Source organism: Centrocercus urophasianus, unplaced genomic scaffold (assembly GCF_019232065.1).
Source record: "Centrocercus urophasianus isolate 14NV4802_14NV808 unplaced genomic scaffold, USGS_Curo_1.0 seq_20, whole genome shotgun sequence".
Lineage (NCBI taxonomy): Eukaryota > Metazoa > Chordata > Aves > Galliformes > Phasianidae > Centrocercus > Centrocercus urophasianus.
This window is the reverse complement of record NW_024884756.1, coordinates 4,802,854-4,820,452: the sequence shown is the minus strand read 5'-3', so window position 1 is coordinate 4,820,452 and position 17,599 is coordinate 4,802,854. Positions and strand designations below refer to the sequence as shown.

Below are 17,599 nucleotides of genomic sequence, written 5' to 3'. Positions count from 1 at the left end.
GCTGGATTCTAGCAAACCCTAGAAATCTGAAATGTTCAGAGCTGAAAGTGTTAAGAAAACCAGTCGTGTTGAGCTTTGTGCTTGGTGTTTACTGTTGGTGTTGATGTCGCCTCCTTTTTCCATCTCCAAGAAGAAGAACCAGTAGAGAGTCCGATGGCTGTGGAAGTGAAACCTGCTGCTCTTCCTGGGACGCAACTGGGGAAAGAGCATGGGCCCACTGAGCCTTCAGAGCAGGCCAAGGGCCTCGGTGAGGGTCGGCCGGATTTTGGTTTGGAGGCCACAGTGTGTCACGAAGACAAAATACCAAGTGTGGCATCCAGCAGGGAGAGCCTAACAGTTGTGGGGGAAATGCCTCTGAAAGACACATCCCCTTCCTTGGCTGCGGAAGGTGTGTCCTCCGTAGGACTGCATGTGTTTGCTGCCAGTGAATCTTCCAGCTTTCTCCAGTGCTTTTCAAGGCTGCTTCATTTCCTGTTCTTTCCATTAATTAGTATGACTGCTCTTGTTATTATGCTTGAAGAGTGTGTAGCAGATACTATGGTTGCATAGGTGCTGTATGACAACATGGTTTCCCGCTGCTGCAGCTGATTCCTTTTTTTTCTTTTTACCTTGCCATGATACAAGTGCTTTGCAGCTAAGCCGATTGCTCTGCGCAGGCCTTTTGCCCCCCATCTCAGACATGTTTGCCAGTCACATTGCTAATGTTTGTATATTTTTTTTCTTTTTGGTGCGGAGATTCATCTGCTTTTCTTTCAGAAAGTAGATTTAATGAATTTAACTATGACATAAAGAGGCTTGAATTGTAGAAATGTTTTCATTTGCAGCGTGCAGTATATTTCTGTGTGTGTGCTTCTGTGCATTCTGGTTTAGCTTCCCTAAAGCTATTGCTTCTTATGTCATATCCTTGCCATTCATTGCAGCCCACCCCTTCTCCCTCGATCATTGCAAAAACTCTGGGTTTTTTTGCGTGTCTTACCTTATTGCAAAGATTTACCCTGACCGGAGTGCCCTGCTCAGACAAAGCCCCATCAACTGCACTGAGATACTCACCTTCTTCATGAAGTTTAGGATGGGGTGTAAAGCATCAAGTTCTGATCTGCTTACTGTGACAAAGTATTTACTCCAAGCAATTGTCTTTCAGTACACGAGAACTAGGCTTCAAGATTGTCCTTTTCATGGCATTTCTCGTCAGTCAGCGTAACAAGGTGTAAAGACACATTGCATGGAGTAGTGACATAGCCATCCACTCAGTACCCGGTGAAGAAGGGCTGCATCTGGGAAGCTGGCTTTCCATCAGACCCACCTAAAGAAAATTAAATTCCCTTGGCAGTCAGAATATCTTTAGGTGCCATTGGTGTTGTACATTGGTGCTAGAGTAAAAGGCACGATAGGATACGCAAGAAAAGTCAGTATCTAGTTAATCCATGTCTGTGAAAGAAGGATGACATCTGCTCAGTGGCTTTGTTTTTATACTTCATGGGGCCTGCAAGTCATGAAATGTAAAAACACAAAGGATTAAAAAGTATTGGAGGTGTAGAATTCTGTTTTCTTTCTACCTGCAGAATGTAGAATGGCAGTAGCTTTTTTAACTTTGCATGCAAATATTTAAAGAATGACCTGTAGTTTGATAGTAGTTATTCTGACAAATTCATATTCATCTGAGTCAGAAAATGGCTCCATGGGCTTTAAATCAGATGTAAGGAGATTCAGATTTGGCCCAATGCTTGCTGTAATAAGTTTTAGAAAGAAAAACTTGTAAATGCTTATTTGCAGACTAATGCAGAAAGTATTCTGCTGTATTTCTTTTTCCCATATGATAGGAATCATCATTTTCCAAAGGATATATAAAAAAAAAATATGGTATTAATGATTAATAGAGTATATATAAAAATAACTAGGTAGTATTCCATACAAATATAGTGACATGTTGTAAGTGTAGTATTTTCAGTTTTAAATCAACTTAATTAAGGCTGTGCTACAGTCATTGAAACATGGCTGGTATTCAGTTACAGCTGAAGATGACTGGCCATGCTGGAGACCTCTGAGTCTAGAGCTGTTCATAGCTCTGCTGCCCATTTACACTTTCATGGCAGCAGTGAGATTCTTCCATTTGCCAAGGGATGAATGTCGAAAGCTGATGCAGCTAAAACAGTAGCTTCTTCTGACACGCCTCTTGTACGTGTTACTGCTTTAGCTTAGCACACGTGTGGTTGAGAAAGGTAAAATAAATACAGAAATGTGTTTGTTTAAATGTAAGCAGCACACAGTGATACTGTTCGTTGGACTTAATCTTACGAAACTTAGAAAAGCAAACTAACATAAGCCTCAGAGTACAGCAGAAATTGCCAGTGAAGTGAGGATTATTTCTGGTTTGTTTTTGTATACAAACAGGGAAGATGAAGTTGTCATGTGAAATGATCTAATTTCAGTTGCCACTTTTACTTGTGTGCAAGTCACATTTTCACTGCAAAATATCATATATTGAAAGGAAACTAGGATTTAATGCTTTAAAGCAGATTTCTGTGTGGATAGCCTTGCTGCATGTTCGCATATTTTTCCCTCTCCATCATTCATACCAAGATGTTCTATACACCACATGACTGCCTGCCTGTAAGTGCTTTGAATAATTTTATTATGAAACCCAAACAAACTACTTCAGATTTAATTGCAGCCACGAAGATGGAATTCCATGTCCAGGAGGGCACGTGCCCTTTCACAACAGATCCATTAGACACAAAGCGACAGGAATCTGGAAAAGACAGTAAGACTGAGCAACCTAAACATGATGCCTTAGTTCCACAGCCAGCAAAAACAGAGGCTACAGATAAAAAGGATTCACAGAGCAAAGACAGAGAAAAAATGCCTTCACCTCTATCAGAACAGATCTTGGAAACTGATTCACAGAAGAAATCGGAAGCCAGTTTTGCAGAACCTCCTGCCAAGCTTCCTATTTCTCAAGTGCAAAAGGACTTGCCATCTGAATTGCCTAAAGGGAGCAAAACAGAAGAAAGGACTGCAGAGAAGCCCTCATCATCCAACCAAGTTCTATCTGTGACATTTAAAGATGACCTTAAAGATGTCCAAGATCTTGCCGTCAGCCATGATGGAAGTTCTCTGTTCACATCAGAACCCAAGATAGAAGCAGCCAAAAGTGAACTGCCTTCAGACCCATCTCTTGCTATCCCCCAGGATCTTCCCCTCAAAGACAGTGCCAAAATAAAACCTGAACCTGCTGACCAACTGCCTGCCAAAGAACTTGCTGAAGACGAACAGGCCCACAGAGGCATGACCCTAACTCTGCAAGAAGTCTCAACAGTAACTGTAGATGGCCTGAAAACACCAAGCACGCAGAAAATTCCTGCATGGGGGCAGGAAAAGGACATGACCAAGGATGAGACCGATGAGGAAGAAAGGTATGACTTCTATGATAAAGGGGAGGCTCGAATATTAGATGATGCTAAATTTACCACAAAGACTGAAGTTGAGACACTTCCCCCACACAAAGCAGACTTCCCAAAGGATGGTGAAACTAAAATGTCTGATCTTTTCAAGGCAGAAAAAGAAATGGACCAAAGTGGGCTCCAAGCAACAACAGCTATGAAAAAGGACGTGCAGCCAAGCACAGAGGTATCCCCTGGCAAATTAAGCCATGTGCCGCTCCCTGAGAAAACAACTGAGCACCCTGATACTCCACAGTTATCCCAAATAACAGAGAAGAGCCCTGAGGCACCAAGTTCAACCGCTGATAAGGCTCCTGCTCCAGAACCTTCTCAAGAGAAAGATGTTAAAAAAGAAACCAAGGAGGATAAGGAAAGTGTTTCAGCTACTCATGAAATGAAAACAGAAGTGGATCGATCGGGAATGTCCAAGTATTTTGAAACCTCTGCCCTGAAAGAGGAAGCCTTCAAAACAGACACTCTAAAACAAGGCAGCGATTACTATGAGCTAAGTGACACTAAAGAGAGTGCGTATGAGACTTACCAGGCAGATCGTCTGATACCTGAAGACAAAGAGGAAGAGGAGGAAGAATTACAGATGGAATTGGATCAGCAGCAGAGTATGCCTGCTCGTGAAATAGGGTACAGTACCCTGGCTCAGAGCTATACACCAGACAAATCTGAAGAACCAAGTTCCCCAACAGAAAGAATGTTCACTATTGATCCCAAAGTCTATGGGGATAAGCGAGAGCTCCACAGCAAAAATAAAGATGACCTAACTCTGAGCAGGAGCCTGGGACTTGGGGGCAGATCTGCTATTGAGCAGAGAAGTATGTCTATTAACCTGCCCATGTCCTGCCTGGATTCTATAGCTCTGGGATTTAGCTTTGGCCGTGCACATGATCTTTCTCCCCTTGCATCAGATATTCTAACTAACACTAGTGGAAGTATGGATGAAGGCGATGACTACTTGCCAGCAACCACACCAGCAATGGAGAGGGCCCCTTGTTTCCCCATTGATAGCAGAGAAGAAGATGAGCACGTTGAAGAAGAAAAAGCAATGACAGAAGAAAAAGTCCAGCCTGAGACCTTGGTTGAATCGCCTTTCCCAGCCAAAGACTATTACAAAAATGGTGCTGTCTTGGCTCCTGACCTGCCTGAAATGTTAGATTTAGCAGGGACAAGATCCAGAGTAGCATCGGTGAGTGCAGATGCTGAGGTGGCACAGAAGAAGTCGGTTCCTTCTGATGCTGTGGTGGAAGAGAGCAGCACTGCCCTGACATCTGTGACAGATGAAAACCATGTAACTCTAAAAGCTGAAAGTCAGCTAGAAGACTTGGGCTACTGTGTTTTCAATAAGTACACAGTCCCGCTCCCTTCTCCAGTGCAGGACAGTGAGAATTTAACAAGTGAAACCTGTCCCTTTTATGAAGGTGCAGATGAAAAATTGAGACGCAGCCTAGCTCCTGACCTGTCTTTAATAGAAGTGAAGCTGGCAGCAGCTGAAAAATCCAAAGAAGAATTCCTCAGTGAAAAAGACTTGACGCAGCATGCGACTGGTGAGTCTTTTCTAGCGAGGGACTTCGAGCAGGAGAAAAAAGAGAAGCTCGATACTGTGTTGGAAAAAAGTGAAGATCAAGCTGACTTTAAAGAGGGCTATTCCATTAAAGATTCAGAGTCAGAGAAGGCAAAACCTGAGACAGTCTTAGAAATGAAAGAGGAAGCCGTGTCTGATAAAGTTCATGTCCCCGATGATACCACCTACGACAGAATATTAGCTACACAGGTAACAGCAGAAAGAGATGCTATTTCTTTCTTGATGGAGAAGGAGAAGACTCTTAGTGTTGTTCCTGAAATAGCTGAGATAGAAGCTCCAATAAAACCAGACTACAATGCCATAAAGCATGATATGGAAGTGGCTGCCAGGAGAGCTGACCAAGAATATCAGAATCAGCTAGATAGTAGGATCAGTGAGGTTGATTCTCTCCCTTCAGGGAAGGACAAAGCCCCTGTTAAAAAAACAGAGCCTGAGCCCAAAGAAGCTCAACAGAAAGATCAGATCATCTTGTCTAGAGAAGCAAAGGATGCAGATTTACTTTCCAAGACCGAGCCTAGTTATGTGAAGGACAGCACCAAACTGTCTGAAACAGAAATTAAGGAGAAAGTAGCTAAGCCTGATCTGGTACACCAAGAGGCAGTTGATAAAGAAGAATCTTATGAATCTAGTGGAGAACATGATCAAACCCAAGAAAGTTTGAACGGAGAACCCTTGAAACAGGAGGATATCAAAGGAGAAGCTCCAAAACCATCTGTGTCTGAGGAAGAGGTGTCTACGCAGTTGCCAGCAAAGGAACCTTCCACAGAGCTCCTCCTTCCAAAAGCTGAGCCTCCCCAGGAAGAGCATGCTGAGATTCAGATGGAGAGCATCCCACAGCCTCCAGAGGAAACTGAAAAGATTCCTGATACAGTTGTGAAACCTACAGAGGTCCAAACATTGCTGCCATCAGAAGTGACAGCTGAGGCCACAAAAAGAGAAGACCACGAGGAAGAGAAGTTAGGTGGACAAGAAGAGAAAGAAGAGGATAAACATCATCTTGTATCAGAAATACCCCCAGAAATGGACTTTGGGAAACCTACTGATGAAAAATTGCTAGCCAAGGTTTGCCCAGAAGCACTGCCTGAACTGAAAGGCATTATTGAATCAGTCGTGACAGTAGAGGATGACTTTATCACAGTGGTGCAGACAACAGTTGATGAGGGCGAATCTGCTTCTCACAGTGTACGTTTTGCTGCTACCCAGCAGGAAGACATTGAAGCAGTGGACTCCCAGGCTGAAGAGGAGCTGGAGATTGAGGAAGTGGTTGACATTCAAGCTGAGCCAAGGGAGGGCTCCCCAGAAGCTCCTGCTTCACCTGAGAGAGAAGAAATCTTGCTCACTGACTACAAAACGGAAACGTGTGATGATTACAAAGATGAAACAACAGTTGATGACTCCATCATGGACACAGACAGTCTCTGGGCAGATACTCAAGGTGTGCATTATCCTTTTTGTTTTGTGTGTTTAATATTTTTGCTTCCAAACCGTAATGATCAAAAAGCAAAATTATTGTAGCTGTAGTAATAATTTCAGCATGTTTAAAGAATGGTAGAATTGCCTACCTTTTTTTTTTTTTTAATTAATCCATCTGCTCAGTCTTAAATTATTATTTTACCCTGCATCCACTGCAGTATTGCTAACATTTGTTACTAATCTTCTGTTTGTTGTTACAATGTGCTCTGATCCTACAGATGATGATAGGAGCATCATGACTGAACAGTTAGAGACTGTTCCTAAAGAGGAGAAGGCAGAGAGAGAATTGCGAAGATCATCTCTCGATAAGCATAAAAAAGAGAAACCTTTTAAAACTGGGAGAGGCAGGATTTCTACTCCTGAAAGGAAAATAGCTAAAAAGGAACCTAGCACACTCTCCAGAGATGAAGTGAGAAGGAAAAAAGGTTCATTTAACACTCCCTCTTACTATATATATATATAATTTAATTTTTTTTTGTAGTATCGTGCAGTATCGTTAGGTTACTCTGTTGTAGTTGATGTGCATCTTAACACTATTATGTGCGGTGCTATTTAATGAGACACTGTACAGTTATGTGAAAAGCCATGTGCAAGGCTCACTGCTCCACCAGTCTCAGTTCACTGTAGGAATCCCCACAGAGTTTTGGGAAGCACATCTGAGATGAATGCATCAGTGCATCAGTGCATCAGTCTTCCAACTCAGCTTGGATCACCTCAGTAGAAACACTGCTTAGAGCTGCAGTTGTGGAGCAGTGGGCCTGCCACTTGATGTACTGTATGAAACTTTGCTGTTTTTTTCCTGATTATGTGTTTTTGTGTTTTCTTGTCCATAGCAGTGTATAAGAAAGCTGAACTTGCTAAAAAAACTGAAGTTCAGGCCCACTCTCCCTCCAGGAAAATCATTTTAAAACCTGCTATCAAATATACTAGACCAACTCATCTCTCCTGTGTTAAACGGAAGCAGACAGGTGACTGCATTCTGTTCAGTTATGCAATGTGGCTGGCAAACATAGACTTTTTTTTTTAATTTCATGGCTATAGCAGCTTTTCTCTTTTTTAGTTATTATTCCTCCAAGACTATCTTCACAAATGGTATTGCTTTTTTCATTTTTTTTATCATTTTTTTTTTCTTTCCTGGTATTTGTTTGTTTAAAGGAGGTCATGATCATGTGTGCTTGTCATTGCTTGGACTTCCAAGTGCTGTGGTTGTAACTTGGCATCATGCTTATAGTGTGTTGTTCTAGGAGTCTGCTCACCATTTTCTTCTTTTGTTTCCTTCTTCTTTTCTTATGCCTTTTTTTTCTGGTGGGAAAATGTTGACAGCTTAAACCATGGTATGCATTTCCATTATTTTGCTTTACTCTCCTGCATAATAAGAAGTGTTTCAGACTTGTATTTTGTTGATCGATGTTATCTGCCTTTACACTTTCCACTCTGTTACTGATGTTTATGCTGTACAGTCAAAATCCACAGGGGAAATCCATCCACATGCAGCATGAAGCTGAGAGAGAAGGAATCTGGACTCACACTACAATTGCATTTCAGTCAAAAAATTAGTATTTGGTAGGGGAAAGTGAACTAAAGTTTAATATAGATTAAAACAACTCTTTTTCAATATGTTTTACTATTTACAGCAGTTACAACTTCTTGTATTCTTGCACAAGACCAGAGGGAGGATTCAGTAAGTGTTGGAAATGGGGAGTTGATTGTTCATGTCACAAAAAGCGTGTTGGCTTTGTAGCATTCTAACTCTGACTGCATTTCTGCAGTTATGTGGTCAGTGCTGTCTTGCCTTCTCATACTCTAACTCTTCTCAACTATTCTGGCCCAGCAGCATCTCTCAGACCTGAGTCATCCCAGTAGTCTTGCATAACAAAACCTGCTCAGTGCCTTGAGTGAATGTGTGCTGCCTGGCAACAGTCAAAGCTTTTTTCTTCCCCTCTTAATAAGCAGCGTGGCAGATGTATTAAATGAAGTGAGAAATGTAAAGCAAGAATGACATCTCAGTACATTTAAACACAGAGATAGAATCAAACACAAAACAAAACAACAACAAAAAAAGGGACTCAGATTGGTCATAAAATTCACAGTGATGTTGATTTGGGCTCTAAAGCCAAATGGTATGCCACAAAGTGAACAAAAATATCTGTAAAACCGTTTCACCATGCTCACTGTTGCTGGAAAACTCAGTTATCCCTTATTGTCTTCTACCTCCCCTCTTTCTGCTTAATGAGGGGAGTTGAAGAGACACCATGTGCAAGTTTGTCATATAGCACTGCACACCAAGAGTGTAGGCACCATATGTTAACATACATATCCCTGAGCCTAAACCAGTCGTTCAGTTCTTTCCGGGATCAGGAACTTAGAGGGGCATTGTTTCACTCATGTTTTCTATTATGTAAAACATAGCACCGTTTCTTGAAGCCAGTTTCAGCTGTCAGTACATCCTATTTGGACTGGTCCTCTCAACTTGTTTGATGCTTGGCCAATGGGGTCCCACCAAAACACTGCAGTCTGTGCACCTGAAGTAAATTCCAGTTAGTTAAAACCTCAGTGTTGCCTTTTCTGTGTCTTCAAAATGAAACACATCCAACCATAAGATACAAGAGTCCATAACAGGAAGTTAGTATTTGCTCAGATTTTCTACATAGTGGGCCAGGAAATTAAGTCATTCTGTTCCTCTCAATAACAGAAAAGAAAATTCCCGTGTCACCGTGAGGTAAGTGCTGACAAATACTGGTAACTTATACTGCCATATTTTCCAAGGAAGGACTGTTGTTTTAGATTCATCCTTGACATTTGAACAAGAAATTGTGTGGCCAAGTCCAAGGAAATCTTTGAAATTGAAATCTTTGCCGTTACTGATGTAGTTATGGGAGGGAAACCCCGCTTTGACTCATGCTTTGTGGCTGTGAGTTGCTGCTGCTGTTGTGCCATCAGAGGCGTGGTTTTGGGGCAAGGCCAGGCCAACTGCTTGGCTATGAGCAGGAGTCAGCACGCGATCCACTTCTGTTGCAAGTCTTCAGTTGTGCTGTCCCTTAAGAGGTAAAAGATGCTTGTTCTGTACTTAAACTGCTAGCAGACACGTAGAGATCTTTTGTTCAGATGGAGAAGTTGTGGTGCTATCAGGTAAGTCAGCAGGAGCAGCACAGCTATGCTTTCCACTTCAAAGTGGTGGCTGATTAGGTCTCAATACCAAAGGAAGGAGGAAAGATATAATTTGTGATTATTTTGAAGAGATGCAGAACTGACCAAAGCCAGCCATAGCAGATGGGGTAAAATGTGATACTGAAGGACTATGCTGCACTTATCACTGGTACAAATCCAAAAGTATAGTATGTAGCTATACGTTTTTTTTCCTCCTCATAAGCTTTCTTTCCTACTTGTTCAGTTTAGAAGGAGATTATTCTAAGAGGACCCAGCTACTGAGTGGGATGTGTGGCAAGAAACCAGAAATCCCCTCGCCATGCTTAGAAACTGCACAGAGAGAGGAGAAAGTTGAATGTCTCTGTCCTGTACAATGTGTTAGGGCTGCTGTAACAGCCCAATCCTGTTGGGATTACTACTAGAGGATGTCATGTGTGCCCACTGTCTTGTTTCTGCATTTTCTAAGGATCCCTGTGGCAGAGATGCCAAAGGATTTGATATCTAGATAGATTTTAGGCAGTGAATTACTTCTAGAACAGCATCATCAGGGTGAAACTAATAGCCTGCTTTCTGAAAAGCTCCCCTATTCCACAACTTTGTAAGGATGGAATCCGACCCAGAGAGGAAAATCTTAAGTTATGTTGCATCAGAGAAATGAAATAGTGAATTAAAATACTTGATGTCCCAGGTATAATTTGAATGCTAAAGTGTGAGAGCTTGGTTGAGCTATGACGCACTGACCATAGTGGCTGACCGCACTGACCATCCAGCTGGGATGGTAATTCACCAGACAATCTCTCTCTTTCCAACTGGAATTTTGGCTAGTATTTTAAATAGGGGTGATTTCAGCGTCCTTTATTTTGAAATTTTTGTTAGTGGATTACTTAAGGGAGCCTGATTTTTACAGGACAGTTGTTCAGTGCTCTCTGAAGATCAGTTGGTAAGGGGTATCTTGAGACGAACCTTCGGAACTAGAGCCTCTTTTAGTTGGCCTTGGAACTTTTTACTGTGATTCTTAGATCTCCAGGTACATGAATACAAAAGCTGGATTTCTTTGACATATGTAAAGTACAATTTTAACTCAAGTGCAATGAATATAAGACATTTTTAGGATGAGTTCACTGAGACATATTCACAAGATAATTGCTTTGCATTGTAGTTCCAAGGTATATGAGCGTTCTAACAAGTATGCTAAGTGGAAATGCTTATTATTACTGTTATTTTTAACCATCAAGTCTTTCTTTGGGTCTCTCAGCAGCAGTTGGTGAAACAAACCAGGCTCCTGGTGTATTTAAACAAGCAAAGGAAAAACTCTCAGTGAGTAAAATCGTCTTATTGTCTTTCTTAATAATCCTCCTTTGTGCTCATTTCAGATCATTTTGTGTTAATTCAGTTCTTCATTTTTTCCATTTAGAAATTGTTTTCCATGTTCATTATTCGTTTAAAAGGGTAATTAAAATCACCTTTCCTGGATAACAGTACCAACTAGCTCTGAATAACCGTCCCAGAGAGTAGATGATGACAGTTTGCAGACGTAGAAAGGCACACAGGCTCCAAACTGCAGGGATTGGATGCTGTTCAGCACTTTGAGCCAGGTCATCCTCTGGGATAACCTGTGTCCCTTGAACCTTTCCACAGTACACAACTCAGACACCTTGCTTGATTGCTGCCTAGGCAGAAACCCTCGTCCAGGACTCACTAGATGTATTCTGATACACTGTTAACTTATCTGTGCATTCTGTGACTGTCATACCTGTGTATAAATGACGGACCAGTAGCATTTTGTATATGAATAAGAGCTTCCTACTTGACTGTTGTGGACTGCTAATTTCTGTGTTTTAACCTGACAGTTACGTGTCCTGTCTTCAGCTGCTCTGCAGCCTGTACTGCTTTCTGCATTTACTTGTTGTCTGTTGAGTGCCTCTCTTCCTGCTCCCATGCTGACCCGATGCTCTTGTCCCACCACTCTAAAATCCCCAGGAAACCAACCTTCCTTCACTATCCCTTACGCAGATCTTTTCTACACGACACTGACACGTGCTGACTTACATCTGCAGCACAAACCTTTGTCATTGTTTGCCATCATTCACAGCACATCAGTTCCTTAGGATTATCCTCTATTTCCTACTGTATTCCATGGCTGATTTGTTTCGCTTACCTAACCAGATTGTCATTTCTTTGGGAAGCTGTCTTCAAAGTGCTACATGTTGCTTATTAGCTGCAAGAAACGATTAATGATGATAGCAGCATAACTGATCTGAGGCTGTGAAGGAGTGGTGAAATTTAGAAGCCATGACTAAATTCCAGTCTAGGATTTCATGTGATTTTAGAGGCCTGACTCATTTCAGCTTATGACTGGGAAACTGCTAGAACTTCTTTACTAGTTCTGTAAGAAGGTTTTTAGTCTTAGTCAACAGTTACTCTCTTTTCTCAGAGGGACAATAAACACTTATCCAAAAGAAGTCAATACTAGCACATTTTCAGACTCGTCTGTTTTCATGGAGGGCTTTAAGGAAAAGCACAGCAAAACCATTCTCTGAAATGATCTGCTTTCTGGGCACCTTTCTTATCCCTGTCTTTTACTCTGTGCCAAAGATCAGAAGTTTAGTCCCTGCTTACCTTCTCTCCCTGTTGCTTCCCTACTCTGATTACTATCTTCACTCTTCTGGATGTTTTCTGTTTTACGCCTTGTCCTCTCTTTTCTTGTTGTTGTCCTTTCTTCCTGATTTTCAGCTTCTTTATCGTTCAGGTGCAGCCTTTTCTTCTCCACTGGTAATGTTAGATCATCCAACCCAGTCAGTTTGTTATGCACCTTCAAACTGCACTTCTCTTACTCCTTTGCATAAGAAATTCAGGAAAGGCTTCACAGTTCCATCTGCTGGAAGGAGCTGTATGCCCATGTTTGTGAGATACTGACCATGCCTTAGGAGAGCCTCTGAAATAAATTGCTTCAGCAATCCCTGATTTACTGGGTCTTCATCAACTTCAAGGTTACATAGGTCTTTTTCCTGTGGACAGCTGGCAGGTCCTACAGTATGAATTATAGCAGTTGTTAAAGGTAATGTATTGCTAGAGTAATGAGAATAGCTCTCTGGGTAAAGCACAGGCAGGGACTGAAGTATTTGGTTTCTTTGCTTGCTCTGCCAGTCTTGAGCATCTCACCAAAATCTGTCTGGACCAGATTGGGCTACTATTACTGATGCTAAAAAGTGCTTTGCCTGCCAAGTGAGGGGATCCAGGCTGCAGTAAGCCCAGAGCAATGTATTAGTTGAGGATCACATGTTTGCCCCAGGTGTTCTATTGAAAGATCTCGGTCTTGTCCAACTTCAGTATCCTCATTAGATGCACAAATTTGTGGAGGACAGTATTCAGTATGAGTGAAAAGGATGGGGTCTAGAATCTAAATCTGAAAGGATTTTTCAGTTTTGTTGGAGTCTTGTTGCGCGTGATCATCAACTTGAGAAAATTTGGAAATGACTGAATTAACATTTGGGCCTGCTTAGTTATATCCCAAATTCAGAAAATCTGGTGGACATTACTCACATGTCTGCTTTTTGGAACCGCCCAAGACAGCTGTGCTTTCACATCAATAAAAACCTTAGTGTTCTTATAAGTAAGAGACCAAATTTTCTTGAGTGGATGGTACCTCTAAACTGAATTGTTACAAATCAGTTAAAGCCTGAAGAAGCCCTTGTTGTGACAGAGACACATAGTGTTCAGATTCTGTTTAAAATAATTATTTTTAATATTAATAGATAAATACGTTGCAAAGTTCATGCTAGTAATACATTCTTTCAAGGAAAGCACTCCCATCCTTTGATCTGGTTTCTGATCTTGGTTAATAGAGCTACTGGATGTGGATGGTGATGTCTACAGCTTTGAAGTCCTCAAGGCTTTGTAGTAGGACTGGAATTATGCAGTTCTGAAGCTCTTAATCACGTGGATTAGTACATAAGCACTATTAGCACATACACATACATTCAGCATCCCAGCTTCCATTTTCCATAGGCTAGATACATAGCCTAAACTAGATGCCATTTTATAGTGGCCTGAACAACTCTAAGTGATGTTTCATCCCACTTTCATCTCATTTTCTAAAACAAAACAAAAAGAATAAGTAAACCAACTTGAGGAGTAATTCATGCACTTTTTCTGAACATTAAGTCTAGAGGACTGACTTAAATCAAATGCCAAATTTTTCTTGGTGTAGTTCTCTACCAAATTCCAGGGGGACTGCTCTGATGAGTAACTTCACGCTTGTGTGAATACAGGTAGAATCAGGACTCCATTGCCAAGATAACAGCCTTGCAATTGTTCTTTGTAGTATCAGTTACAGAAGAAAGCAAAGTGTTGCCTGGACAAATAGCCCTATTCTCTTTCAAGGGAGTTTCTTTTGGTGGAGCAGCTGGATGCTCCTAAGCATCGATAGAGAATTTGCTGTCTACTCTGTTGATGTCTAATTGTTCTTTCAATGGAATATTAGCATTATTAAGAATTAGAGCAGTATCTGATCATGATGACACATCTTGTCAGCCTTCCAAGCACAGAAAACTTTCATCATCCCAGAACTCCACATTGTCAATACAGTTTTACATTCAGGATCTTTGTGTGTATGCAGTGGCATAAGAAGCACTGCTGTTAGATCCTTCTGACATCTTGCGAATACTGGTGTGTTTTCAAGATTGCCACTGTTTTACTCGAGTGTAGCCTGGAGGGCTATATTACAAATGCACAAGTTACTTTTTAGAGGCCAGGGCATCATGGTGTGCCTGTAGTTTTGCACTTGTTTCTAATGAAGCCAGCCAGCAGTTGTACCAGCTAAGTGCCATGTCTGGTACAAGTTCTTGTTTAGTAACACATGGAAAAAATAGCATTTGCACAAAAAGGCACCCTCTAGAATCAGTAAATCTCTCCAGACACAGATGGTTTCAGTGGAACAACAGAGATCTAAAACTTTGCCTGTCAGAACTGCATAATCACCGTTACTAGACACAGGAAAATAATTAATTCATTGCTTGGCATTTTATTTTGGTCCATGTTGCATGTGTTTTTCTTTTGTCCAGCTTCATGTTGTGTTTTCTTTTGTTTTCTTGTGACTAGACTGCTTCTTTGTCAAAGATTCCTGCCTCAAAGTCTAGAGCAAAGTCATTGCTTCCTCCAAGACCCAGCTCAGCTTGCTCATTAACTACTAAAAGGGCCACTTTTCTCGATACAGACAGTTATTATGTACGGCCCTCCTCAGCAGGCCCAAGAGACTGCTTGTCCTACTCAAAATCAGATGCTAAGGTAAGGTAGCAGAGTTGGTAGAGAGAGTGAGCTTGGAGATGTGTAGGTAAATTATGTGGATTACAGTCTCTCCCCACTGCGTCTGAGTAATTATTTGTGAAGTTTACCTGGAATTAATTACATCCAGTGGCAGGAGAATTGATTACCAGCCTACAAGATTTGTGCTACAAAGTGGATACGTACAAATCAACGTCTCCAGAGGAAACGTAAGCAAAATAAATAATTAGCAGGTCATACCTTCTTTCTGTTGGGTATGGATGTTATTTCCTTGACTGCTAAGAAGTTATGCCCATTTTGCACATGGGTAAGTGGCAAAAACAGTAGTACTCATTTATCCTGCAGGAAAAGTTTTAAAAAAGGAATTTTCGACCAGTTAATACTTTTTGAAAACAAATTCAGTCCCCATGGAGGAGGGTGCCATTCTTATCACCTTTAACAAGGGCAGAAGCCAAATTCTTTGTACGTGGGACCATGCTGAAGAAGTTGCAGTTCATTCTAGCTTCCCCATATTTACTTTTCACTTGCACTGCAAATCTATCTGATGCTGAGTTGGTGACTGTTATGCTGTGTAAAAGCTGTTTTCACCATGCGTAGTGTGTCTCATACTGTTTGGGACCATCGTTACATTTAATCATCATTAAATCATACATCACCTAATAATGTGGTGTGCGGTGCATCTGTATTGCAGTTACATTGCAGGTGAATTCCCATGAAAATTTGACACCTGAACAGCAGAAGTGTTCTTCTACTTCTGATTTGTACTAAAGCAATACGCCAACCAAGCCAATTCCTCATTAACAACCAGACAAGGAACCTGTCCATGTTTAGATCTAGGAGTATCTGCGTCTGTCTTAAGTAGCTCAGAAGCTTTTGTGTTGTTGAAAATGCTATCTAAGATGGCTTCAGAGGAATTAGTTCACAATCCAGTACTCCACTAGCATCCTCTGCAGTCACTGAGAAATACAGGTTTAATTTCAGTAGGAGTAAAATCAGCCACTGATACATGCTTATTCAAATCCATCGGAAGAGAAAGCTTTGTCTGCTGCAGAGGGAGGGTTTATCTTGAAGTAGCTACAGTGAGATTGGCAAGCTACCACATTTGGGGAACTTGGAGGGAGCTCTCTCCCCAAGAACAAAGTTCTGTCCACCTTGGGCACCAGGGGCAGCCCCCTCCTATGAGTGTTTTCATGCAGTAAAGAAGCACCAAGGAGCTAATCAGAGCATGGGAAGTGGCTAGATCCTCACAGCTTCCTGTGTCCTTAAACTGTGTCTGTAGGATGAGCCTTCCCCTTTGTGTATAGGTTGAGAGAGATTACAATCCAGAGCGTGATGTTTTGAAAACTAAACCTTCCTTTCTTATTTTGCTGCTATTAGGATGGAGTAAGCAAGAGTCCTGAAAAGCGTTCCTCTTTACCAAGACCTTCCTCCATCCTTCCTCCTCGAAGAGCTGTATCAGGAGATCGAGACAGGGAGGAGAACTCTCTCTCCCTCACAACATCCCTCTCTTCTTCAGTACGACGGACCACCCGTATGTTTTTGCTTTTTCTTTTTTGCATATTAGCCCTTTCCTGCTGCCGTGGGTGTCTGCCACTTAAAGAAGGCAATACAAAATATTCTAAGAAATCTTGGAAAAGTGAATCTAATAGTTAAGATAATTAATTTGTTGTTTCGTAGCAGTGATCTTCCTGTGTTCTACTCTAGTCCTGGAGCAAAAGCTCTCAAATGAGATGAGAAGTTAGATAGTAGAGTGACTCACTGGGGGAAATTAGGATAGTAAAATAGCAAGGTCTTTTTGTGAGGACTCATTTTATCAATTCACAGTCTGAAAGAAAATCCAAGGCAAAAAAATAAGTACCAAATATTCCCAAAACTTTTCCCTAGATTTGCTTTTAGTGTATGCCTCATAAACTGTATGTGATTTCCTGCTTTTCGGTAGGCATTCATCTGGCTTTAGAAATCAATTTCTTCCCTTTATAAGAGAGCCTAAGGAAATGGATCATTCAATTCAATTAAAAAAAAAAAAAAAGAAGTCCTTTGAAATTCTTGAGTGATGCCCTAAAACAGAGGCCCTCTGTATGAAGAGTGACCTCTGCCTGGCACAGCAGCTCATTTTGCTGACTAGGAGCAAGAGGTTATCTGGTATTTGCCAATGTGGTTGGAGTGCTGAAGAATGAAAAACAAAATACCAAAGCTGCAGAGCTGGAAAAAAGAAGAATTTCCTTTCCATCTCATTAAGACTATCTAGTTAGGATTGGTTGGGAAAAGAAAGAAACCATTCAGGGAAACTGGAAGTGAAAGTGGAGTATGTTTGATCTATCAGATGAGTCACACACTGCAAAGAGTTTTTCCTGGACACTAGGAGCAGCAGTGCATTGGATTTGCTCCATCAACACTAAATAAACAAACAGAGTGTTTAATGAATCTAATGCAATTTTGATGAGTCTCGCTTCTCTAGGGAGGCCTACTTGATTGGTAATTTCTGATCATTTTAAAGGTGAAACACATATGTACCCATTCAGTGTTGGGGTTCCTGGGCTTTGGGGGTTGGTTTGATCTTTCTCTTCCTTGGTAGTCTTAGGAAAGCCTGCTTTAAGCAGCTTGTGAAGATGTCTCAGCTTCTGTTCATTTGCCCATGAGAGTTACATGTAAAGGTGGCAGC

General features: G+C 41.4%; 1 protein-coding gene across 1 annotated transcript in view; it reads left to right on the top strand.

Annotated features, from left to right (window-relative positions):
- Positions 1-17,599, top strand: part of MAP2 (microtubule associated protein 2) — a 189,122-nt gene that overhangs the window by 156,086 nt on the left and 15,437 nt on the right. The window contains exons 8-14 of the mRNA XM_042822366.1: positions 131-247; positions 2,723-5,092; positions 5,141-6,469; positions 6,726-6,932; positions 7,341-7,475; positions 10,910-10,971; positions 16,315-16,468. Coding sequence (XP_042678300.1) covers positions 131-247; positions 2,723-5,092; positions 5,141-6,469; positions 6,726-6,932; positions 7,341-7,475; positions 10,910-10,971; positions 16,315-16,468 — 4,374 coding nt within the window. The remainder of the gene's footprint in view (positions 1-130; positions 248-2,722; positions 5,093-5,140; positions 6,470-6,725; positions 6,933-7,340; positions 7,476-10,909; positions 10,972-16,314; positions 16,469-17,599) is intronic.